This window comes from Perna viridis, chromosome 8 (assembly GCF_037379345.1).
Source record: "Perna viridis isolate PV_CMFRI_1.1 ecotype Kerala chromosome 8, ASM3737934v1, whole genome shotgun sequence".
Classification (NCBI taxonomy): Eukaryota; Metazoa; Mollusca; class Bivalvia; order Mytilida; family Mytilidae; genus Perna; species Perna viridis.
The window spans coordinates 42257340-42283523 of record NC_142452.1 but is presented as its reverse complement, the minus strand read 5'-3'; the positions used below and the strand labels follow the sequence as shown (position 1 = coordinate 42283523).

At 34.0% G+C, this 26184-nt stretch overlaps 1 protein-coding gene across 3 annotated transcripts; it reads left to right on the top strand.

The window, feature by feature from the left end:
* The first annotated feature begins 1940 nt into the window (after positions 1–1940).
* Positions 1941–25997, top strand: LOC148610583 (core alpha-(1,3)-fucosyltransferase-like). 3 transcript variants are annotated; one of them, XM_088595743.1, is made up of 3 exons: positions 1941–2781; positions 8728–9829; positions 19367–25997. In XM_088595743.1, the coding sequence occupies exons 2-3, from the start codon at positions 8769–8771 to the stop codon at positions 19734–19736; spliced, it is 1431 nt and encodes a 476-aa protein (XP_088451869.1). In that variant the 5' UTR covers positions 1941–2781; positions 8728–8768; the 3' UTR covers positions 19737–25997. The 3 variants fall into 3 exon arrangements, with proteins under 3 accessions (XP_088451869.1, XP_088451870.1, XP_088451871.1); XM_088595744.1 differs by lacking the exon at positions 1941–2781 and adding an exon at positions 3507–3712; XM_088595745.1 differs by lacking the exon at positions 1941–2781 and adding an exon at positions 7089–7141.
* The last annotated feature ends 187 nt before the right edge of the window (positions 25998–26184 follow it).

The following is a 26184-nucleotide window of genomic DNA, read 5'->3' as shown; positions in this document are numbered from 1 at the left end:
AATGCATGGACACAAAGCATTGAATTGACAGATAAAGGTTGATAAGAAATACATCATCTTCTGTCCCGGAATATTCCGTGAAATTCTAAATACCTCCAGTACCTGTAGTTTATAAAGAGAGGTGATATAAAAAGCCCTCGTGTATATCCATCCCGAACACGCGAATTTCAAAAAATCATTTATCCATATTTCATATATACACTTTCCGATGTTAAAACAAAAATTCGGAAAACAAAGAAAATCAAAATGAGGACTGAGCTTCCTGTCATGAAGAAAAATATTGTACCAAAAATTGGTAAATCTGTCAAAGCGTTGTTTGGAGTCATCATACAACGTGTGAATGTGCAGACTGACGGACTGATTACAGTATACCACAGTGTGTTTGTGTGTGTGTGTGTGTAAACGAGTCCACATTTAACCCCACAAATCGTGGTCTATTGGAAATTCGCTCTTATTTTGTGTGCTTAACGCCGTTGGTACTTTCAGCCAGGTCAGGTCTAACAAAAGTTGTATAAAATATAGCAGACTGACATCCGCATTGTCATTTCTTAAGTGGATATAATTACCACATGATCCGGATATCATCTCTACGTCTCTTCGCTTCAATGAAGTTCAAGTGTATTAGCTTACAAAATATAAGATTATAAGATATACAAGATATAAGAGTTCATCTTATTTTATTGTCAACACCTACTTCAGTGCTAGTTTAATTAAACACTTAGACACTGCACATTGCAACACAAACTACCACTACCATCCGCAAATTGTATATACAAAAATACACGTGTATATGTTAAACTCCTATGAATAAGTATCATTACATCTGAGGACCCTTTTCATATAAAGAGTATATAAAATAGTCATGCAGATCGTCAGACAGGATTTACCTTTTAAATTCAAATTAAACACGATACCAGGTTTTATCATCCACCCATTTACGACCACAGGATTTGACCCTGAAAATTATTCAAAAGGGCATCCGATCCAGAAAATGATAAAAAGGGGCCCTGTGTTATCCCTTACTAATTTTACCCCTTCTCCCATTTTGTACAACCCCGACGAACCTCCTTTTTATTCACCGTGGCCAAAAACAAACCCGTACGTCCATTCCCATTTTCCGTTTTAACTTGGGCCGGTGAATTCACCACCGATTTTAATATTTTCGTGTTTCAGTTCATTCGGGTTTTATCCATTCACACGTAAAATTTGATGATAAATATCTTTATTGAAATTACCTTATATGTGAATGCGGAAGTATGTTTAACCCAATTTAATCTTCCTGGTATGATTGAAATTAAAAATCAAGAATGGATTTTTATAACTTGGAATCCTTTTTTTTCTACGCTTACCCTCATCCCGACATTTACCCTCCATCAATACCGTGTTACTGCCATTACAAAATAAATATTTTCCATTACATTAATTCATTGAAACCTGTCTAAACCGAACCCTGAATAATTGGAAAACCTGACTAAACCAGACACTTTTTTAACTTCCATTATATCAATTTTAATTATACTTTGAACCTTGATGAAGCTAGCTCCTGTCTATACCGTACTAATTTTAACGTCCAGAATGGTTTGGTTTAGACAGGTTTGACTGTATATGGAAAGACTATCTTCTAAAATGGAGAAATTTGAGGCTGCGTAAATAAGACAATTTTTTTTTAATTAAATTGATAGTGTCTTTTTTATTACTTTAAGGTGGTGTTGAGCGGTACTTCAGGCTGAAACAAACGATCACGAAACAGACAAGTGTGAACGGTCGCGACGAGAAAAATCACGTATATCGTTAGTTACATCAAACCGTATTTAATTTTTACGTTGTAATAATTAGTAAACAAGCCCAGAGGTCAAGGAGTCGATGTAAGGTAAACTAATAGACACATCAAAGGAATTGGGAGATCGCTATCCCGATTTGAATTACTAGTAACTTGCTCAAAGGAAAACATTTTGTACTTATGTAAACGATGCACACCATACAGACGCAGAGCCCTGAAGACTCATTCGGGTGGTCTCTATATTCCCATATGTCACGTTTGGTAAAATGGCGGGAAAGTGCATGTTTTACTTATTATCCCCTATTATAAGCATTCGCAAGAATGTGAATGAAGTTTATTCTTCATAAATGACATAATTTTCGTCTTGAATCACTGTGTTTAAATAACTCTGAAGGAATATTAAGTTCGTATGATCGACAGTACTCCGGATTAAGTTTCAACAACTTCACTATTTCCAATTAAATTTCCCAAGCTTGTAATTTCTCAATGCGTGCGCTCGTAGTTATCAATTAGCATGGAGTTAATTATTCATTAAGGCAAAATTGTTCTTCGCATGTGAAGCAAAACGTCAAGACCACTGTGAATATATTGATCACATATATAATCCAAATAAGCTGAAGTGTAAATAATCCTGTTTGCTCGTATTTAGCGATGTTTTCACTTATCGAAATTCTGTATTGATGGACTTGGTAATCAAATGGAATTAGAGACGTCACGTGACCCAATCTATTTTTATGGATTTTACCTGTCGAAACGTCACCTGTGTATTAAGGGACAAACGTATATACCCAATAAAAGGAATTTAAAAATTTACAAGGCCGCCATGGATCAGTGACACACGTATGTACATGCTGGAAGGTGATTTTTGAAATGATTGTTGAAATCGCCATTGAACATGTGAACGGAAAAAAAACGACATAGTAGATATTTAGATTAAAATTATGGATTTGCCTGGAGCTACCCGGGATATTGTAGTTCAGTGATAGAAACGGATTTATGAGGTAAGATTTTATATTTTACTAACCTGTGTTAATCCGCACGAAAAGTATGCGTTTAAAACCACTACACCGTTAAAGGACGGTCGTACACACGAGAAGTTAATTTTTACTGACAATTTTAATTACAAAACGGCATTCTTAGACCTTGTTACTGTTGTTAGGCTAAAACTGGTTTGATAGATTATCAAAATTCAATTTTCACCGAATATTTATCTAATTAAGAGCATCATCGCAAGGATGTACGTAGTGAAGCAGGAATTTCTCTTTAGTGTCTTATTTTGATAGATATGACTTTGAAATGATAATATCAAATTGTATCTTATACTTTCTACTCTGCTGAATACAATGTAGTCGGATTTGTCGATAATTTTGAATTGAACTATTCACTGCAGAAGGTAAATTGAAATTAACAAAAGATTGATTTATTTTAAAGAGAAACCACACAAAGCACGAAGTGTTATGATACAGATGATAGAATGTGCATTTGAAAGGCTTCTACGACAAGGCATTATTATACTTGAAGCTCATGGTGTAAAATTGTGTAGGATTAGTCTTTTCGTCGTGTATAATTTTACATAAAAACTAATTTTAGGTGCAAAATTACTTACAAAATTGCGGCAATTATCTTTAATTTTATAACATGTGATTTTGTCACAACCTACGCTTGAACTGCATCTTTCGAGTGAGTAGACTACAAGTACACGTTTTCCCACTAAGTATTTTTATTGTCATAGAACATTTAATTCACAGAAAAGTTGTATACATACATATACGAGACATATAAGATAGTACATGTACATGCATTACCCTTATTAGAGGACATTATTGTCAAGGAAGTATTTAGGCCGTTTGACAGGATGTGTATTTTTAGGGTACATATACGTGTTTGTGAAACAATTGATTATCTATTTTCTTCACAAATTACAATGACAAGGTATGTGTTATTTTGTTATTTTACGTATGAAATATATTTACATGGCATGTTTAAATGATGCCCTGCCCTTGCACATTGCGTGTGAAAGATATTTCAAAACTGTTAATATATTAGAAATATCCGTGTAACTGTGACCGTGGTCTTGATATCATCTTCATATTTAGCATGCTGATCGACTATAATTTGGGGTTGTATTAAAAGACCACAATAAACTTTCCAAACAAAAACATAACAGTTCCAGCCGGGGATGAAATTTCACCCGTGACGCCTTGGCACAATAATTAGCTGGTGCACTATTTTCTTGGCTATATTTAAAGGAATAATCCACTAGCGGTACATCTATGAAGCTAATGGAGTGGAACGCGATATTTAACTCTTGTATTTTTTACGAACAAACACAACGTGCTCCCTAACTTCTCGCCATCTAGTATCTCGGGACTAGGCTTCTAGTTTTACAAAATGGAATCTAATAGGTCCAAAAATATACATTGCATGTACAGAGAAACCTGTCTCACCCGAACCCTTATGTATTGAAGGATTTGTTTGACAATTGAGAAATGCTTGGTTTACACAGGTTAAATTTCATTCAAATTGGAATGTAGGGACTTCAGAAGGTATCCGGTTAATACAGGAAGTTGGTTAACGTAGGTTTTACTGTTGCAGTACTTGTAACTTGCCCTGTGTCTCTTCCAACTTTGCATAACTGCTTATTTCATAATTTCTTTCGAGTAGAAAAACTAGTCTGCCTTTGACTGTAAGACTGAAATTCTAACACATTTATTTTCACTTTCCTAAATGTACATGTATGTGGATTAAATAGCTAGCATCTTTGATATGTATAGTGGGGCAATGGTCGAATGGTATGAGCATTTAAGTCTTAAGTCACACGGTTTAACAGTAACTTAGTGCATTAGCAGAAACATAGGGGACTTGACCCCAAACATCATCTGCTCCAGAAAAAAGTAAGCAGTATTTCAATGACTTTGCTCACATTTTTAGTTAGGAAAATGAAGACATTACGGGGATAAGTCAGTTTAAGGCTCCGTCATTGTTTTAAAGGGGTAAATCTTTCAGAAGTGTTGCTATGGTCGCCCAGGGAAAAATAGTACCGTTCTACCTCTAATTACTCCGTTCTCTCAATAAGAAGAGAATCGGATACCATACGGGACTGAATTATTCCGGTTACTATTATGTATACTGTACTTAAGGTTCTGCTAAAGTCAATATCTAGGACATTCCTTAATGAAATGTTCTCATTCATAGTTTTAATAATACATTAAATTAAAAACTGAAACATTGCTAAATGCATCTTTATATGAATATAACACACAAGCACATGTCAAAATTAGGAACAAATGTTTTATATCTTCTATATAACATTAACAACAAAAATGTAAACAACATATTTTAGAATAAATCTACAGCTGTCAAAACAAGATTTGAAGTCTGAAATTCATATAGTTTTGTTCCTAAATGTATAATGCAGTGCATTGATTTTCTTGAAAAAATTGCAATTCCTTTAAATTTAGATGAATTGAGATGATACAGCTAAATACCAACACAAATAAACATGAAATATTCAAGTTTTCGTTCAGTTCTAGAAATTTGTCACAAATAATTGCTAGCTTGCACTGTATTATTCATTTAGGAACAGAACTATATGAATTTCAGGTGTCAAATCATGGTTTGGACAGCTGTAGATTTATTCTAAAGTATATTGTTTACTTTTTTTGTTGTTAATGTTATATAGAAGTTATAAAACATTTGTTGCTAAGTTTGACTTGTGCTTGTGTGTCATATACATATAAAGATGCATTAAGCAATGTTCCAGTGCTACATTGACTTTAGCTGAACCTTAATGTTACATATTAACGGGACTGAATTATTCGGGTTACTATAATGTATGCCGTACTTAATAAGGGTTGCTATATATTTATAATTATCCGTCAATATCTCACTTCAAATTCACCACAATCTGGCTATCTATTTATTTACATAATACATTATTTATGAATAATTAGTCGTTATTGTTGTACATCGAATTAGTTTATCAGCACAAACAATTGAAACTTAAATGATTAATTTCACTTAGCGTTTAATCAAAGATTAACGAAGACAACATATTTTTTTTTAATTTAAGTAGCAGTATTTTTAAGAATCATGCAAATTCTGCAAAATGTGATACAGCCAAAAAAGCCTATATATATTTATTTTTTATTAAGTTGCTTTATCGGTCTATAAAATGAAATGTACAATTATTCGTTCCAATCTGTCTGCTCTTAGCAGATAATCCACATGGAAAATCCAATAGTTTCTATTGTATTTTAGTGTCATTGACAGAGTTATCTCCCTTGATTTTGAATTCTACACTTACATTTTATATTATTTTTATCTCCCATGAACAAGGGTTATATGAAATGCCATACGTTACTTTATGTTTACTATAAATTTTAAACGAAATATCAAAAATAAAAATATGTAGGTTTTCCAAACCATGAATCATATTTTGCATGATTCATATGTGGAGTGCTAATAATTCATCAATCACAGGGGCAGATCCAAGAATTCAGATTATAAGGGACGTACATGTGTATTTATTGGGGAAAATGCATTTTAAGAGGTAACGTCTGCGCCACATTGTTTAATGGGACCAGAATGGAGAAACTCATTTGGTGGCACAAATAATAGTTTTGGACTGGCAATGCTTTTTCTGATGTTTTTACCCACCAGAATCCTACTTGAAAATAGAAATGCTGAAAAAAAAATTAAGTGATATTAAATGTAAAAAAGGGTGCATTGTGAAATATCAATTTCCATGTCTTATCGACGCATACAGTTATTCGATAATGCTAATGCGATTAAATGCTATATACATAAATGCAAGTTTGAAATAATTATATCATAAATGTGACAACAGCGTGAACATTCTGAAAAATAAAATCATCGAGAGTTGAGAATTGTGCTTTAAAAATGCATCTTCCAATGAAATATGCATAAATTTTCATTATCAAACTTGTGTGAAGGTAAGCATCGAATTGAAATATAATTTCTTGCTAGACTAACGCTTCAAGTAAGTTTAAAGATCCCCTCATTCATTTTTCAACTTTCTTGTAGAAAAAAAATCGCCTCGATCATGATTTTTTTAAATTACTTTTCTTTGTGTTGCAAATGCATGTTTAACATGTTTTAACGTGTGTAAATGATAACATTTCTTGAGATTCTCATAATAAAGCATCACTTTGGTGGTTTATTATCGTAATAAAGTACACTTTTAATCGAGTAACCATATCGCCGTCAAAAAAATCAACGAGAAAGTACTTTCTTCTTCGCTTTGAAAGTGCTTTGGTAATAAGACAGACCACGTCCAGACGTCAACCAAAGGCAAAGAAATTATTTTTTATCTACCCTTACGCATATGCTATAGGCTAGGTTGGTTACATCAACACTGCACAGTGCTGCAGCAAATGATAATGTAATGTCAGACCGACAAAATCTAAGTTTCTTCCAGGGTTTATCAAGCATGTATTCCCCAATAAGTTAAAGGTCAAAATTGAGAACAAAACGAATGAACTTACTTTGAAAAACTAGTTTTAGTAGAAGCCGATATCTAGAAGCACAGGAGTACGTAGCTCATTAGCAGAAGGAACTCAACGACCACAACTTGATTAAGACTACAATCTAATTTATCAGCCGAAAAACAAAAATCCCCCAAAAATGTCACCACTTTTCTCAAACTCCTGCAAAAGAGTTCTACAAACTTTGATCAGTTTTGATAATCGTTCTTTGTTTTCTTTTGAATCCATCAAGACCGCAAAATCAACCCTTTGTGCCCCCCCTCCCTACTCGGGCTCGCTTTTGTATTTATAGTTTAGGGTGAAAGGAAGTTAAGCATGTTTACATGCAAACATTTCGCAAGAAAGAAAGAAACAAAATTGATACTCCCCTTTCCTTCCATTCAACCATTCAATGAAACTCAAATTTGCCTTAAATTAAGTTTTTCAATCACGTTTATCTTGAATTTGTTCGTCCGTAAATCTGTATCCAATTTTTATTCCAGCTCTCTGGAGACTCTTCAGCTATTTTAACCCATTGATTTTGGTTTGCTTTGCTTAAAATGTAATAAGCTAATGGTCACAAGGGATAACGGGATTCAATGATATGGTGTTAACTGCTATTTTAAAGGCCTCCGTAATCTAGTATTTCTAGAGGCCGAAATTATGTAGTGTAAAAACTGTTTTGAAATGATTCCCGAATGACTTTTTTCAGTTTCGAATTACGTGTAAGTACAGTACAGCCTGTCTTAACGGAACGCTGAATAAAATGAAATCCTCTCTGAACCAGATTTTTTTCTGAAGTCATTACTTTTTCAATTTATTTTGAAGTTGTATAAACCGAAAACCTTCCTAAACTGAACTAATCCTGTGGGGTTCAGACAGGTTTCTCCATATTCTGGATTTGCAAATTACAGAGTTATCTCCCTTTGACCACCACTTCGGTAGGTATCTCCATATAGACACAATAGTGAAAATCAAGTTTATATTTTTTCTAAATTAATCCCTGACCAAATTTTTACACCAGAAGTTGATTTTTGGCTGAATTTGAAAGGTATCCATGTCATATTTTTGGTCGGATGATCGATATGTACAAATTTGCGTTAAGAGCCGAAAATACAAAAAGCTTGAAAAATATTCTGCATCATGCATATAAAGGGAGCTGGTTTTGCTTAATTGAGTGATGTGAGCAATCACTTAAAGGCCTCTATAACGACAAATCGCTGTCTCGGTCTTCATTTTTGCGCCTATTCAATTGCTCAGTATTTAAAATTTTTCGTACTTATATTACTAGAGGTTAAAATTAATGTAGAAACAGTTGACTTGCCATCTGTCCGAACATACACATCATTTCCAGCTGTTGTGAAGTAGCAGTCTTTCATGCTCTAATGGTGCGAATGCACATCGATCTATTACTTTTTTAAGGAAGTATAAGTTATTTTCATAAATTCTTTCTTTTTGCAGATTTCTGATTGTGAAGCGTAGATAAGAAAGCCTGATGGAAGATGAGATTTCACTTAAGAAAAACAGTGACCTATGTTCTTGTTGCTTTGGTATTGTTTTTTGTGATCAATCTCTATGGCAACAGTCCATGGGTGTTCGAAAGTAATGAAGCACCATGGGGCCCAACTCAGCCCCTGCACGTGCCACGAAAACCCAAGTATTCAGGGCAATTGATTCATGAACACGTTCTTAAAAACAGTAGGAATATTACAAAAAAGCTGTCCGCAAACGGAACTAATGGCGGATTTTACAAGAAAGAGGAAGTTGTCATTTTGGAAGACAAAGAAAAGAATCCTTTCGGAAAGAAAGTTTCATATGATGGTGTCGAAGGTCGTGTATGGTTTAGCGAGGATTACTATAGTGACGACCGAATTGTAGCTCAAATGAGATATAAACCCCCACATATCATCAAGGCGGAAGAAAAGGGTGAAAAAGTGCCTTTAAAAACCATATTGTTATATCATGGTTTCGGTGGTTGGGCTCTTAAAAGAGGCCAAAAGACATTTCAGGAACAGGAATGTCCCGTCCAGCATTGTACAGTTACTGATGATCGACGTGCCTCGGAGACGGCGGACGCTGTTATGTTTCACCATTCCCCGAGCAAACCATGGACTACTCGTCCTTTTAATCAAGTTTGGATATTATTTTTGCTCGAGTCGCCATACCATACCCCCGGTCTTTCTTCATTTAACAATGTCTTTAATTGGACAGCAACCTATAGACATGACTCTATTATTGTAGCACCTTATGAAAAAATGGTGCCCTTTGACCCCAATGTGATAACAAAGAAGCAGACGAAAAACTACGCGGCAGGGAAGACTAAAAAAGTTGCATGGTTCGTTTCAAATTGTGGCGCGCGGAATGGACGCAGGCAATTCGCAGACGAGCTTGGGAAACATATTCAAGTAGATATTTATGGAGCATGTGGTCCCTACAAGTGCCCAAGACACAATGCTGAACAGTGCTTTAAAATGTTGGATAATGATTATAAATTCTACTTGTCGTTCGAAAATTCGAATTGTCGGGATTATATAACAGAAAAATTCTTCGTAAATGGTCTTTCGTAAGTATATATATTGTATTGTTTGCTTAAGCCGTAACTATCTTGTTCCTTTCTGAATGAGCAGTCTTGGGTAAAAATATTTTATATGGAAAATTACCATTCTCCTCCATAAACACATAACAGCTCCCTGACTGAATATGTATCACTCCGCTGGCTTATAGGCTCTGTTGCACAGGGTTTGAAGAAAACAAATCACAAGACACGAGTATTACTCATTATCTACCCACGAAGCTCTTTCGATTGTACTGTACTAATTTGCATGAAGGAGTGGGGTTTTGCACTCGGTGTGTGGCAGAAGTGAAAACTTTTGAAATTGCGAGTATACCCTTTGCACAGGAGATTTGAACATTGGAAGTCATGATCTGTTCGATCCTTGTGATGAACGTGCGTCTCGGTCTGAAGAGAAGGAATTTTTATCCTAAAAACAATGAAATTTTTATTTTTTGTCTCAAAACGTTTCTCTTTTTACATACTACTAAATAATATTCAAAATAAAGCAAAACTAATTCCATAGGGGAAATTTCGCGGAAATTATTCAAATTTTACACGCATGGACACTTTTATTTAATATTGATCTATATATACTTATGATACATTGTTCAATTTTCTCACCAACAATTTCCCCATTCTTTTTCTCCTACATTATGTGATACAGAAATTTCGCTATTTTATTCAGGAAGATGATGTACAAAAACACTGTACATCACTAACGCGGAAGGAAAGTTGTTCGCACTATAATTTCCTTAGGCCAAAATTAAATAATTGTTGGCTTCTTACCCAAAATTTGTTGTAAACATAATTACCATGTAAACGTGTAAACAAAAAAAAATAATTGGCCTTTATTTCTCTCTCTATTTCTCTTGAAAACAAGAAAATGTGTAAACTTAAAAATGTTGGTTGGTCTTCGGAGAAAATGTATTTTATAAAGGAGTGGAAAAAAAACTACTTTTTTTGTTTCTCCTGACGCCGTTATGTGAGATTCTGTAAAGGACTGTATTTATTAAACAGACCAGCATTTTATCTGAGACTGAGACTGATATGATGATTTATTTGACGTTTTGTTGTTATTTAAGGGACCTTTACATTAGTATACATGTAGGAAAAATCCGTTACATTAGTATACATGTAGGAAAAATACTGTAACAATATTCAGCCAGGTTCCACTATTTTAACTCAATCCTCATTGCATAAAACATGTATGTAGTCTTGCTGACCTTGGAGTTGACCCTCGACCACAATACAGATAATACAAGATTCATATATCATATATTGACTTCATTAGAATTGAAAGATCTTGCATTTAATTGTGAATAGTCTTTTTTCATATTCCCGACATTTTAAGATTTTAAGCAAAGGGAAGTAGCTTTCTTCATTCTTGTAATTCGACAGACTGGCTTCCAGATTCAAATATTCAATTTAATAGTGCTTTAACGTGCGAGGAACGTGGTATCTTTCCCAATGCGGTGTACCACTATGGTTTGCGGTCAGGTTTTCCGTATTATAGCCTGACAACCCCAGCATGCAACACGTCAGGAGTACCCCATTTCACCGCCTGGGGCACACAACCCAGTTGCTCTGTGGGCTTCTGAGCACTATTTAATTGCCTTTTACGACGAGCTTAGCGCTGCTGCTGGCCTATTCTTTTGACACCCGGGCCCGCACGGGACGCTTGTATTCCGTAAATATGAGAAGACTTTCATACATAATGATATTGTTTGCCATAACTTACCACCAATTGAGAGTTTCCCTATTTGTCAAAAAAAAAAAAAAATGGTTAAAACTCATCCCAAATCTGATGATAATTTCCTAATTGGAAGTGGAATTTAAAGCACTGGGTACTGTGTTTTTTTTTTTTTTTTCAAAATCACATTAATAAAATTTTCTGACTTGACTTTTCTTTCAATGAAATTCATCCTTCTTTAACCAAAAATTTAAATTTTTGTATCCTGCCACACGATTTGGCGAAGTATTATGTGATACCCTCCGAAAAACTGCTTGTCCGTCCGTCTGTCTGCACCAACGGTTTACAGATGATAACGTGCACAGTTGTTTAGTACTACGAAATACATGTTCAGTTATATTTTCAGAAAGCTGCCATGAAATAATGCAAGAATCTCAACCAATTTTGAAAGGGACTAAGTAAAATTCCAGGTGTTTATTGAATATTTACTTTGTCGGAAGACCGATACGAAATTTTTTTGGCTATTCATCCAGCTACATCCACATGAATTGAATGTAAAACTGATTATGAGTCATCTCTTCCTAAAGGCTAGATATTATATCGAAAATTGCAATATCGTATTATTTTTTAAATACTTTACATTTAATTGTTAATTTCTCATCTGGGCTGGATAGATTATTTTCAATAAACTAACTTGGTACTGTGACGTCGTTAAAGTCGATTGGTCCACAGACCGCATTTCAAATAATTCCAGAGCGAATAAGGCACTGGTGAGGGGCAAATCTTAATTTTGACTTTAATCGATTAGAAATTAAATCATAAGGATTGTTTTTAATTTTTACTCGCTCGCATAAACAACTTGGGGACAGTGTAGTACGCTTGTTTATAAACCGCTTCGCGGTTCATGGAAGCGTTAACTGCCCCATAGTTGGTTATTTCGCAAAACCAGGTCAAGTTTAAAACAATCCTTGAATAAATATGCAGTTATCTTTTAAGTTAAATTATGCTCACTATGAGACTTATGTTGATATCCCTGCGGGGTTTTAGCTCATATGAACTTTGATAATTGCAAAACAGTACGCGCAGGGTAACATTTATTATACATCAAAGAAATTATCGATTAAAGTCATAAACAAACTTGCACCGAACCACTTTAAGGTATCTTAATTTACAATTTAAATTGACTTTACTAACCATTTATTTTGAATACGGACGTATACAAACACTTCTGAAAACTTCGAAAGATTGAAAAATTTGATATCGAACTTCAAATACTCTTCGAAATTGGACTTAATGTCGGATCAGAAAGAATACTTGTATGTCAAAATTTATATAATGCTTTCATATAAAAAAAAACGTTATAGATAACAAATTTTCAATTTTGTTTCGCGAAAACGCTCATCACGGTAACTCATCTACCTTTACAATACGGTGAGGTACTTTTGTAGTACCCCAGCTAAGAATCATGCAAAATGTGATACATGGTTTGAAAGCCTATATATTTTATTTTTGATATTTGTCTAAAACGTTATAGTTAACAGAAATAAGCATGTGGATTTTCATATAACCTATGCTCTTAGGCGAAAATTATATAGAACGTACTATGGAATCCAAAGTTAATAGAAATAACTCTATAAATGACAGTAAAATACATGTACAATAGAAACTGTTGAATTTTCTCTGTAAATTATCTTCTAAGAGCAGACAGATTGGAAAGAATAATTATACATGTCATCATATAGACCTATAAAGCAATTAATAACAAAAATAAAAATATGTAGCCTTTTTGGGGCTGTATCACATACTACAGAATTTGCATGATTCTTACAAAGACTGATACTTATACATAGATTTTCCAAGTACATGCACTGTCTTATATAATGACTTCGGTCATGCATTAACTTCGGTTATGCTTCGAAGCGTGTATGTAAACTAGATTTTATGTTTTAATAGCCTAAGGTATTAATCTTGCGCAATTTAACTAGGTTGACATATTAAAACCTGCTTTAACTAGGCTAACACGCAGATTCAACTTACAGACTATACCTCGAACTATTCCGTATAATACATTACCTAGATTATAAAAAATGTGGCATTAGATCTTGGACTATACCATGAATTGGACATTCAGGACCATTGCTGTGGTTTTCAACCTTAGGGTTTTTACCCTGATATTGCTATTTTTTATATAGACTTTCCTTTGAACCATTCTTTTGACTACTGCCTAGATTTTATCAGTTCGATATTTTTTATTACCCTTCTTAACTTACCATGTGCACTATGAATCGACAAAACAAAGAATCTTTTCCCACAACACATGTCCAGTAATCGATAGTATGAAAATGGTTACCCACATCACATGCATCTCCTGTAATCGACAGTATGATAGATCGTTGCCTACATCATATGCTTTGTAATCGGCAGTATGATTGATCGTTGCCTACAACATATGCTTTGTAATCGACAGTATGATGGTTCATTGCCCATACCACACGCTTTGTAAATCATATGTTCTGTTACCTAAAAAGCACGTGATGTGGGCAACGATCCTTCATAGTAACAAACTGTAGGTAGATATGATATTGCAGTGGCGGATCCTGGGAGTGCGGGCGGTTGTCACTCCCTCCTCCTTTTTGTTAGAAAATTTGTCATTTTCATTTGTAAGATTGACAAATATATGATAAAAAATTTCCTTGTACCCCATTTTTCTGAGGAACCCAGACTGGCACCCCTCCTTTTCAAAGTTTCTGGATCCCCCCTGCATGGTATAAATGAATTCATCTTCACGTTTACTTTGAACAGTGTCTGTAACAGTCATTTTCCGAACATATTAAATGTAGGGCGTGATATATGTGTAGCCAGGCCCGTGGCAAAAGTGTGATGGAAGGATTCGACGGAATCTCCTTTGAGGCGAAAAAGTGTTAAAAACTTAAATACGTCGAACTGAATATATCGAAGTCAAGAATTTATTTTGGTTCTCAAACCGCCCTGGTAAAAAAAACCTTGGGAACCATCCTAAACTAATAATTTCTGACTACTGGCCTGTGTAGCTTCATATATTTGTATTCACGTGACGTTACAAAGGGAGGGCTAATTTGGGTCTTGTCATTGGATTTATCTGAAATCATTGACGCCCCTAGATTGAAATTTCTCGAAAACGGTTTAAATAAATACACAGATTAAAACAACTGAAAAAAAAAATATGTCCACGCACAGTCCGTGAAACAAAACACGGGATTGAATAATTAACACTATGTAGTGACCCGAAAGATACATCTAACAAAGAGTGAAGACGTCTATGTAAGTACCCAACCATGTACATGTAGCAAACAGGGAAATAAAGCACGACCACGATACGGCATGTTTTTTTATGCTAAATATCTAGTCTCATTTTACTTGGATGTTGATTTGTCGAGATAATCATTAACATTCAAAATAAAAAGAAAGAGTGTTTTGAACAACCTAATTAAAATTGGATCTATCAACTCTACATGTGTTCTATCCAATCACCGCATGTCGTGCTGGAAGGGAACAATTGATAGGTCTAATTTCAAATAGATGGGATTTTTGGGTCCGGGGAATTTCGGACTACTTAATATCTTTTTACGCAAATCTTTTTGCCCACCGAGCAACTGGGATGTGTATCCCAGGTGGTGGAATGGGGTACCCCTGGCTTCTTACATGCTGGGGTTGTCAGGCTATAATACGGAAAACCTGACTGCAAACCATAGTGGTGCACCGTGTTGGGAAAGATGCCACGTTCCTCGCACGTTAAAGAACCCTATTGTGGTATTCTCCCGGTGTAGGAACCATAGGGCTCCGCCACAGGAGGCTAAATTGCCCGACCCTACCCACCTCTCCCTATTTCCAGTGGCAATCAAAATTTGTCGACCCCATTGTCCTTGTGTCCCATCCCTTTTTCATTTTATCATCAATTTCATGTTCATCGTCTGAATATAGGTGAAATATTGCTGCTCGGACGTTAAACCCCAACAACAACAACAACGCAAATGAAAAAACATCGTTGTTCACACACCTCTTTTCTCGTTTTACATCGAAATAATCTTTACTCTAAAGGTACATGTAATTAACCTGTTAAATTGTATCATCTTCAGCTTGCATTGCATCAAAAGATTTAATTACGATGTGTCTTTTTCATTATGTATAGTCATTAATTTTATCTTCACCGCAATGTTTTATCATTTATTACGTTGGTGGAGAATGTGCTACAGATTATTTAAGGTATCCGACCCATAAATGGCCCAAAAACAACCAGTGAAATAATTTTTTTTTTATCAGTAGTTATAAGCAGAGGTGTCAAGTGGTTCTTACTATAAAATAAAAATCCGTAAAATGTTCAAGGTATTAGCACAGGGCTTGGTTATACCACCTCCTTTTTTAACATAGTTTGTGGGGTAGGGTGTACAAGAAGTGTTCAAATGTTTGGCCTGGTGTATTTTAAAACGCATCACACCTGAATGCATCATATTGCTTGCCCTTGCAGTTTTGAAGATCTTATTATCTGCAGGTTATTCAAGTTGTTGAACTGTTAAGAAAATAACTAAATACTCTGCCGCGCTCTGTGACCTTTTAATTTCTGAATCGGATATGAACTTAAACCATTGAATGTCGTCCAAAAATAATTCCCTTTCATTTCTCTAGATTCTGATACGCTATAAGTTTGCTATCTTTGCGTACATTGTACATGTATTTTAAACACATATACATCGTAGATATGGTTTATAAAGAAATCAACCACATTTTGTTTATTAAAGAAGAATGGTATTTGAAACGAGGATGTACATGTTGATACATCTCAACATTTTCAAGTCCAATCCATCCGGCGATTGTTTTTGTTGTTATACAGATAACTCGAATAACTAATGGTGACTGCATTGAATGTCTCTAAACATTTTATTATGACAGGGGCACTTTTAGAATACCAGATTTACTGTTCGTTCAGAAGTTTTATTATGAAGTAGAGTGACCTGATAGCTAAATCTGAAAGTGTACTTTTTTCTATCTTGGTTTACAAATATATATCGAGAAACGTGTTGCAAAATTTCAATTAGCTGGTACCTCCAAGCAAGCATCCCCTCCCCCATAATTCATGTCCCCAATCATACAAAAAGTCCCCCATAAAGTATAAGTAAGCATAAAAGCCAATATTACAATTTAAAGCAAAGCATGATAAGATGTATACGCAAATAGATTCCACACCCTTAAAATGCTACTGAGAGGGTGGGAGAGGAAGCAAACAAATATTCATAAGCGTGTCGGCATTAGCATGGCCCTGAAAACACAAAGCATAAATCTCGGCTAATTCAAACCTAGGTCGAAAAAAATAACTTACAAGTGAATAGACCATCAGTTGATGAGCATGCTAACTATACACGCCTTAGAGGTAGGCCTTTGGTAGAACAAACGAATTTTCTTCGAGGAAGGGTATATTGAGCACATACGCATGCTCATCTACTATTAAATAGTTGGTCTTCCCAGTGTTATACAGGAATACAACTTGATACAAATTTTCTTCAGTCCTTGATACTCGTATCTGTTATCGATATTTTTGTGTTGTTTATGGGTTTAACTAATCCAAAAACTTTCTGCTTCGAGTAAGGATGGCAAAATTTGATGACAAAATCAACAAAAATGTGCCCGTCATGTGCATATTACTTCGTTTACAACCGTTCATGACCAAATTTGATGTACATTTACATACACGTACACGTATGTACACTATACTAGCAACTGTTCAAGCTTTTGATTCTTGTAGATATGTGACCAACATAGGGAAAAAAATATTCAAATGTGTTCTATCTTAACAATCTGTTCTCGACAGACTATCAAATATAGAGCTTCCAGACACTTTCTGATCAATATTCATTGTTTTTATAAGCTTGAAGATCCATTCATGTTGTCTTAAGGCTACGGTAGCTCGGTATATCTTTAGATTTAACATTTACTTATGTTCGGGACCATTTTTATGCACTAAATGTATTTTTTTTTTGTCATTTTGACGATGCTCTAAACCAAAATATATATGATTCAATCCTCAAATGCACCGTAAAGATTTACTAAGATATTTTTTTTATTAGATTTTTCGACAGACAGACGTGCTGACGCATCTTATTCGTTAGTTTAGTCACAAGGAATGTATTTACAACGATTTGTTTTGGATTTTTCTCTATTTTTTTTACTTTCTTTTATTTAGAGTTTCAGTAAATTACGGGGCAACTATTGAAAATTCTATGGAGCCATTTATCAACCCCAGAGGATCATTGGTCTTATTGTTGCCTTCGTCTAGTAGTAACTCAACTCCGTCCGTCTATCCGTCATGGCTACCTACTTTGTATTATCAGTAACGCACAATTTTTACCTATCAAACTTACCCATTTGCTATCATAAGGCAAAAAAAAATGTGTGTGTTTACGGTCACCCGACCACCCTCATTTTATCGCCGCGACCCTCACATTTTTTTATCAGCAATTTTCTGAAATTCCAAAAATTCCCGCCTTTTCCGTTACCGGTTTCGCTATTTATCGTATTAAACAACAATGGCGGCCTCCAGTGCCAGCACTTTCTGCAAATTAAAAAGAAAACTACCTGATAGACAAGCATGTGCACCATTACAGTGTCTTCTGTTTCTCGTTTCTCTCTATGGAGCTTATTAGTCAAAAAACTACAATTGTACTCTCCCCACCCACCCCAAGAAAAACCGACGTACCGACCCTATTGTTTTTTTTTCAGCATATGACAGTAAACGCACATATTTTTTTTTGGCCTAGGCACAAACTTAATACACGGTGCAAATTTTAAAACTTGTTTCGTGTTTATAGGCTAAAAACCACTAATTCCACTTTCCATAGGCTTCTATGCTAATTTCACAATATTCAATGGCTTCTCTGGACTTTACCTTAACTTTAACCTGCAGAGGACTATATATCAGCATGATTCTACATATGTCAGCTCACAATCCTCAGAATGGCATGTGGGGTTAGCAGACTTGCAGTGCAGTACTGGTCACCGGAAGTGAAGGGTCTATAAATAGCATGGGAAATCCCAGTGTTTTCACAAGATAGGGGTATATTTAAAAATCATTATGGAGATTAGGCTTCACATCACAAGAAGCAAAATGCACCTGTAAAATGTACAGAAATGTTTTTCCTTTCAGAAACTGTTTAAATTTTTTAAATAAGATGAGAACTTTTTTCACAGCACTATGAGGAACAGGGGTACTTTCTGCGTAGGACTATTTTTGCGTACGTTCCAAATGCTCATTGGTTGATTTGGTGGTCTGTAACCTATATAAATAACTGTTGAAGATATTTTTGTACCGACAAATGTATATTTTGACGAAGTTCCAGACGTGTTACCGGTCTTGTTTATGTAAGCCCTAATGTGAAACATTAAAAAGTAAATCGAAAGTTAACCAATGATAAAAAATGTGATGTTTGAGAAAAAGACATTGCTCTCAAATAGTTTAACATTTAAAACAGTAATTTCCGTATTTTACCAAAAAACGGGTCTTCATGCCCCTATTCCTTTTGATAAGACTGTTTTTTTAACTGTAAACCGAAAACAGAAAATGAAACCACAACTGTTCATATATGAGGTAATATTTATCTATAAAACAATCACTTGCTAATACGGAGAAAACTATTTATGTGTTTTGACGGGTTTAGCTAGTAGATTTCTTGGGTATGTTGTGATATTTTCCTGCCTTACAGCTGTTGCTTTTTTTGTTTCATTTCATCTTCAGCCGGATTATTACGGACTTAATTTTATATTTTGGGTTAACATAGACATTATTTTATTTTTTGGATTAACACACTGGACTTTATTTTCCATTCCAGGCACGACGTCCTGCCGATTGTGATGGGCGCGCATCCCGATGATTACAAGAGAGCAGCGCCCCCACATTCCTACATCCACATTGAGGATTTCCCCACTCCCAAAGATCTCGCAGACTATTTGCATAAACTAGACCAAAATGACGATCTTTATAATGAATACTTCCAGTGGAAAGGTACAGCAAGCACAACAAACACTTTCTACTGGTGTAGGATTTGCTCAATGTTGCACGCAGCACCCTCTCATAAACCGATGTCATATAGGGACATTAACCGATGGTGGCGAGGCGACGGTGTGTGCATAGGACAAGGCAAGTGGAAAGAGCAGCCGAAGCGGGATTATATAATTGATAACTATTGGGCAGATTTATAGAGAGATCTGATTAGTTCGTTAACTTCACTTTTCCTTCATGGTTTGTTCATGTAGCATTCAACATTTGTTGAGTTTTCCTAGTCCAAAAAAGATAATTCAATCAAACTGCTACATGTATATATATTTGATATGAAAATTATCTGACATTTAGATTTTTACAACCGTACTGGATTAAGTGTTGACTACCAATTTACTTTACTAAAAGTTTTCAGGAAATATTCTGACATGATTGAGGTGAGAATTCATTTTGACCGTTATTATTCGATCATAGAAAACTAGTACACAGCCTTGAGGAATTCTTTTTTTTCAACATTAGTGTGTCTATATCCCACATGACAAGGACAACGAACTGTGAAAGTCAACACTTAAGTCAAACGAACTGTAGATTGTTTTTTTTTAATTTTGTCGTGAGCAGGATCAGGGAAATCCATAAAATTTTACCTTTCAGAATCCTGTTTCACCTTCTTAAATTTGTCTAAGTTTGATCTTTTTATGATTTTCCAGCTTAGTGGTAGGTTGTTAATTTTAACTGCTTATCTTATTCTATAATTTTTTTTAAATCTCTATTTTTGTTGGATCAGACGGGTTTCGATGTAATAAGTTGTATGTTTAAAAAGCTGTATCTAAATATTCAACTTATATTTCCGTCTTTTTTAGTCTTCGATCATAAGTTGGTAATGGATGAGCGAATCGGGAAACAACCGATTAATCGATGGTTTTGATAATCGAATCGAGAAACAACCGATTAATCGATGGTTTCGATGAGCGAATCGGGAAATTACCGATTAATCGATGGTTTTGATAATCGAATCGAGGAACAACCGATTAATCGATGGTTTCGATGAGCGAATCGAGAAACAACCGATTAATCGATGTTTTTGATGAGCGAATCGAGGAACAACCGATTAATCGATGGTTTCGATGAGCGAATCGAGAAATTACCGATTAATCGATGGTTTCGATGAGCGAATCGGGAAACAACCGATTAATCGATGGTTTTGATAATCGATGCGCTACTAATAACTATCATGTAAGTTAGCCACACTATACTACTTTATAAAGTTGATGAAGTTTTACTAATGATTGGTGAAATTTTCAAATGCCAATATGGTCTTTTTTTGAATATATTTCATCATGCTTTTTAGCTCAAAATTGCAAATCCCATTCAAAATTTCTCCATGCTTTAACTGGACCTGTTGACTTCATACAAATCCATTTATAAACTATATTATAATCTATTTATTAAGTTTACTTTTGACTTGTGATCAATACTGTTTAACTGAGATATGGGCTGGGCTGCTTAATCGTCAATATAAATGTGTCAGCTCTTAACTTGTGTAGGTTAAGAAATGAAAGTACATTTAATACATACTTGTATTATCAAACAAATTAAGTTTTCTTTATGGTAAATTATTTCCATAATCAGTTTTCATGGAACACATGTTGCGAAATTAAGCTGCTTGTTAAATCTCCTTAAAGGATTCCGGAAAGAAAATATTGCAATGTTGATACATTTTTTAGATATTAAACGCATTTATATAACTATTTTTATAGTGGAAACAGCTTGATCCGATTCGTTGTGGTCCTTTTTTTTTTTAGAAAAATCACCATGAGCATGAGCTTGTACCATAATCTATCCTTTGAAAATAATGTCTTTCGACCACTTTTGTTAAGAAAATGTTTTAGTGCCATTTTTTCGATAAATTATGGCATATTATGTATTTTTCCCCGAAAAACAATAAAATAATATTTCGGGAATCAATTCATATTTGAATTTTGATACAAAAAAATAGATTATAAGGAATACTGTTATATTTTTTCGGTTAATTCGAAATATCCTCAAATCCTCAATACCTGTGGTGCACACTTGAAAATAACCTACTACACAGGATATATTTCGTGTGCATCATGTGATTGAGGATATTTCTTCATACACCGAAAAAATATAACAGTCATTCCTTTAATAATATAAAAAATTACTTATAGACAGTAGAATAGGACCGTCACACATATATCATGTCATTGTATTGGAAATTGTAAGACCAGACAGATTAACTGAAAATCGGAGTATAAAGTTGTCAACTCGAAATTATATATTTTTCGGAATTTAATTTATTACTATCATCAAATTTAAAAAATGACTTGCAAAAATAGTAAATAGGCACATAGTTTAAATTTAGTAGAAGTGCAGTCAAGGTACGAGTTGATTAAACTTCACAGGGACACATTTGGAACATTTATTTAGAGCAAGTCTTAAAAACAGATTTAATAGATAGATTTGCGTAGGCTGTTTGATATTTTCTTTCTTTCAATTATACGTTTATCATTGTTTATTTTATGACCATTAGATTTACAGCGAGCCAAGAACAAAACACGTGCATATTCCTATATCGTATTTGTCTACCAATTGGAACTATTTGGTCGTTATTTAACCGCAGAAATGTCTGAATTGTGACTATCCGCGACTAAGTAGTTCCATCCCCGGGTGGCACTAAAGAGATTTCACTATAGCCTCGATAACTTAAGCTTCGCTTATCACGTATGAATATTCGATCTGTTACAGATTTCTTAGTCCTTGTACTTCTCTTCTCTTCAGCTGAGAGGGAATGCAAGGACAGACAACTCTGTATGCGAGATTGATGGTTATCATTTAAAAAAGTAACAATAACTCATTTAAAAAAGTAACAATAACTCCACTGAGAATTTTGGCGCGAACAAAGGAGCAAAGAAAAAAGTAACTGTAACCTAAAAAAGGCTACAACCAGTCAAGCTTTAATTTTAGAATCGGATCGGTAGAAATCCGGACACAATCTTCCGCTTTCTGCATACGAGGTTTTTCCTCCTTCAAGCGAGAATGTCTGGAGTAGTTCTTATTGATTTGAAACATGTAACCATCCTGTAGACTTTTATTTCCTTACATTATGATTGTTTGTATCATTATACAGAACAAATAACTTTTTTTAACAAATTTTGTTAAACGTGTTTGTTATTTGTTTCCTTGTTTGACGTATTTGTTTTTTGAAGTTGAAGTGGTTTATTTACTTTACATGTTTGTAAGCCAACTTTTCGATATTTCATTTCGCTTTCGAACTGATATGTGAAATATGTTGATTTTTTCAATGTTTACGAAATACTCTTATTCTCGCTCTAGTATTTAATTGCAAAAAAATAATTCCACGTGTTTACCTGAATGTTTATATGAAATGTTATTTTTATCAAAACCTTTTCAATATTGTTAATTTTATTAAGCATTCCAAGTATTCATTTGTTATGTGTTTAGTGGTGATTAATATGTGTTAATATACATGCGTGTGGGATTTTCGTAACGTGTCCATGTCTACCTAATACGAACTTACCGCGCGCATATATATATATGTTTTAAAGCTTAGTAGATGACAAATATCTTAATTATTGTTACACAAAATCCATCTGCATACATTTGAAAATACATATGCACTTTCCAAATACATGTACACTGTACAAGGATGTACGTTATTTATATGTATGTATGCAATTACAATAGCTGTACCAACACAGGGTTCATACAATGACTGTTGTGTTTTTGTTTTCTTCGGATTTTAAGCAACTTCGGTTTTTTTCTAAATTAGTTCAAAATCTCTTTAAACTGGACATTTTGGGTTTTGTGGGATGTATAGATTTTGTTTATTCAGTGAATTTAATATTAAGAATATTTTTTTTGTTTTGTTTCATCAAAGGTGGAAACCAAAAAATGTGTATACCAAAAAGACCTGCTTAAGCGTGGCGAAAATGACCATGATTTTCATACAAGATACTCAATTGTTTATCTTCAAGCATTCCATAATATGAATTCCATTTTTTTTTTAGATTTTTATTGATTGTTTGTGTATATATATTATATTGTGTTTGATATAATGAAAAATTAAAAAAAAACAGGAGGCCTTCTTAAGTTACATAACCAAATTCGTGTGCAATGATACTTTATTCACCACAGCACGCTGTAGTGAGCTAATGTGGTGCGAAACAATGTGCCATCATATCTTATTCATATTTGATAGGCACCAGCCATTTATTAAAAACACACCTTCGTTTCAACTGGTGAAAGTGGAAAATTCTAAGTTTTTGGAATTTTTTTAATTACAGCAAATTTAAAGTTTTGGCAAAAATTAGCAAATACTAACCTTGAACCCTGAGTCTTTGGATCCCTCTTGTGAACTTGGCCTATAAACAAGTAAAGGCTATGAAAAAAAATACAGACGTGGTCTTAGTCGTAGACATTGTTTTATTTATACTTTTAAGGATTATATATTGTGAATGATATTTTGTTTCAGATTTTTTTAGTCTATGATATTCCTTTGATTAGTGCTGTAACTTTTCCAACGGAAATAGAGCAGTAAAATATCTCAAAAACAAAACGAAATACGGTTAAACCTGTCTTAACCAAACCATGATAAATTCTAAAAACCTGGCTAAACCAGACACTGAAAAGTCTCTCTTAATATTAGTTTAAATATGCAAATGTATTTTTAACCTCGGAAAACCGAATACCTGTCTAAACCGAATCAATTTTAAAATCCAAAAAGAGTTCACGTTAAGACAGGTTTCACTGTATTTTTTGTTCACTGTACCTATAATGAAAATAGAATAAATGGTTTATTCACATTTTTAAAGATGTTTAGTAGTACGCGGCAATTCGTAAAAGTCTCTTGAAACAGATATATCGACTTTGAAATTGCTATATTCGTAAAGTAATGGGCAAATACAACAATAAATATATGCCCACAATCTAGAATGATATATTAATGCCACAGTATAGAATGATATATTATGTGATAGGTATTTATTTTAGGATATCAATAGCACAGACCAAATTTTAATACATTGAATTAGAAGATCATTTGTGGTTGGTTTTTTTTGTTTCGCCTCCATAATGATGTTATGGTGTTAAAATATATTAGAAAATTATTGGTACTGACAAGAGGTAATATACTTTTTCAACAGCTGGTAATAAAATAAAGTTTATTTATGGTTTGTTTAAGATTTAGAATGAGATACAATGTAGATGTTGCTCTAAAAATAGTTTTGTTATAGTTTTGTACTGTTCTAGAATAGTTTCCATCTGTTCTCAGGATACCTGTCTTATTTTTGTTAACTTTTGTTCAGAATTAATCATAAATTGTTCATATTTAACTAGTCTCTCATCATTTTGTATCATATGTCATTATAACTTGCAAAATTTTCATGGAGGTTCACCAACTTCAGGCTTTTTCCATTGCCCCGTACGTGCATCAATGGTTTGAGTGATACACCTAAAAATCATCAAAGTACACATGTACTGAATGAATGATGACCATAATTTATGAACCAAAATTTTACGTGCAGCTTATATTAAAATTGTAATTTTTACTTGATTCTATGAAACCATCTGAATTTTCTTTAATATTTTGCAAAAACCAGGTTTTTTTATCCTTGAAGTTACAATAATAAAAGTAACTGCACATTAGAAATAAGAAGTGTGTGTCCTTTGTTGATTTGCATTGCATTTTGCACTTTAGATCTGATTTAGTTTATTTGAAGAGTGACTTGTGGAGATTTTTATATTGGAATACAAAACTATGAGTATGTATGTTTTTAAATTTGATAATTGGCATTTGTTGTTGCAAGTTGTTAATGTTCTGATACATTTTGTTAATATTCTTATTATAAGTCCTCTTTTTTCCTCAGGAAGAGAAAAGGAACGAAGACGAAACGTCATAGTATATATTGTTACACGTGTGACAAACGACCCTTCATTCTTACTTTTTCTCCTCTCAGATAAGTAAGATTTTGGCTTGCTTATTGTTATATTTAAAACCACGTTGATTTGAGGTATGGATTTTATACATTGTATATGCATGTGTATCATATACAAATCTAAGCTCTAGTTATTTAGTCACTTTGATGGATTTAGGGGGCTGAAAAGTTATAAGATTTTGTGCAAAAATTTTGGCAAAGGTGAGCAAATGATTGCTTGGAACCCCCTTTTCATATCTTGCTGGGTCGGACCCCTCGTTTTATAAACTGTTGGATCCGACTCTTGATAATGTTATGTCGCATTAATTCAAATACTGATTTCATAGTTTTGATCGAATGAACTAGGGTGGATGAGAAAAGGGGCTATGATGTTAAAAAATAGTGTGAATTGTTAGTGAAATAGGAGTTTCATTACTTTGATTGTATTTTTTTTTGAATTTGTATCATGTGCCTTTTATCAAATAAAATAAATATTTTATTGATATTATATATATTTCTGTTTTTATGTTCATATCATCTATAAGCTTCTCGTCTGTCCGTCAGTTACTTCTTTGTAATAGTAGTATTATAGCGAAAATCAAAAAGAGTGCAAACCAGGGACAAAGACCAGACACTTTCACTGTCCCAAATGCTTATATTTATAAGCAATGATCTTGTCTGTCCGTCAGTTACTTTG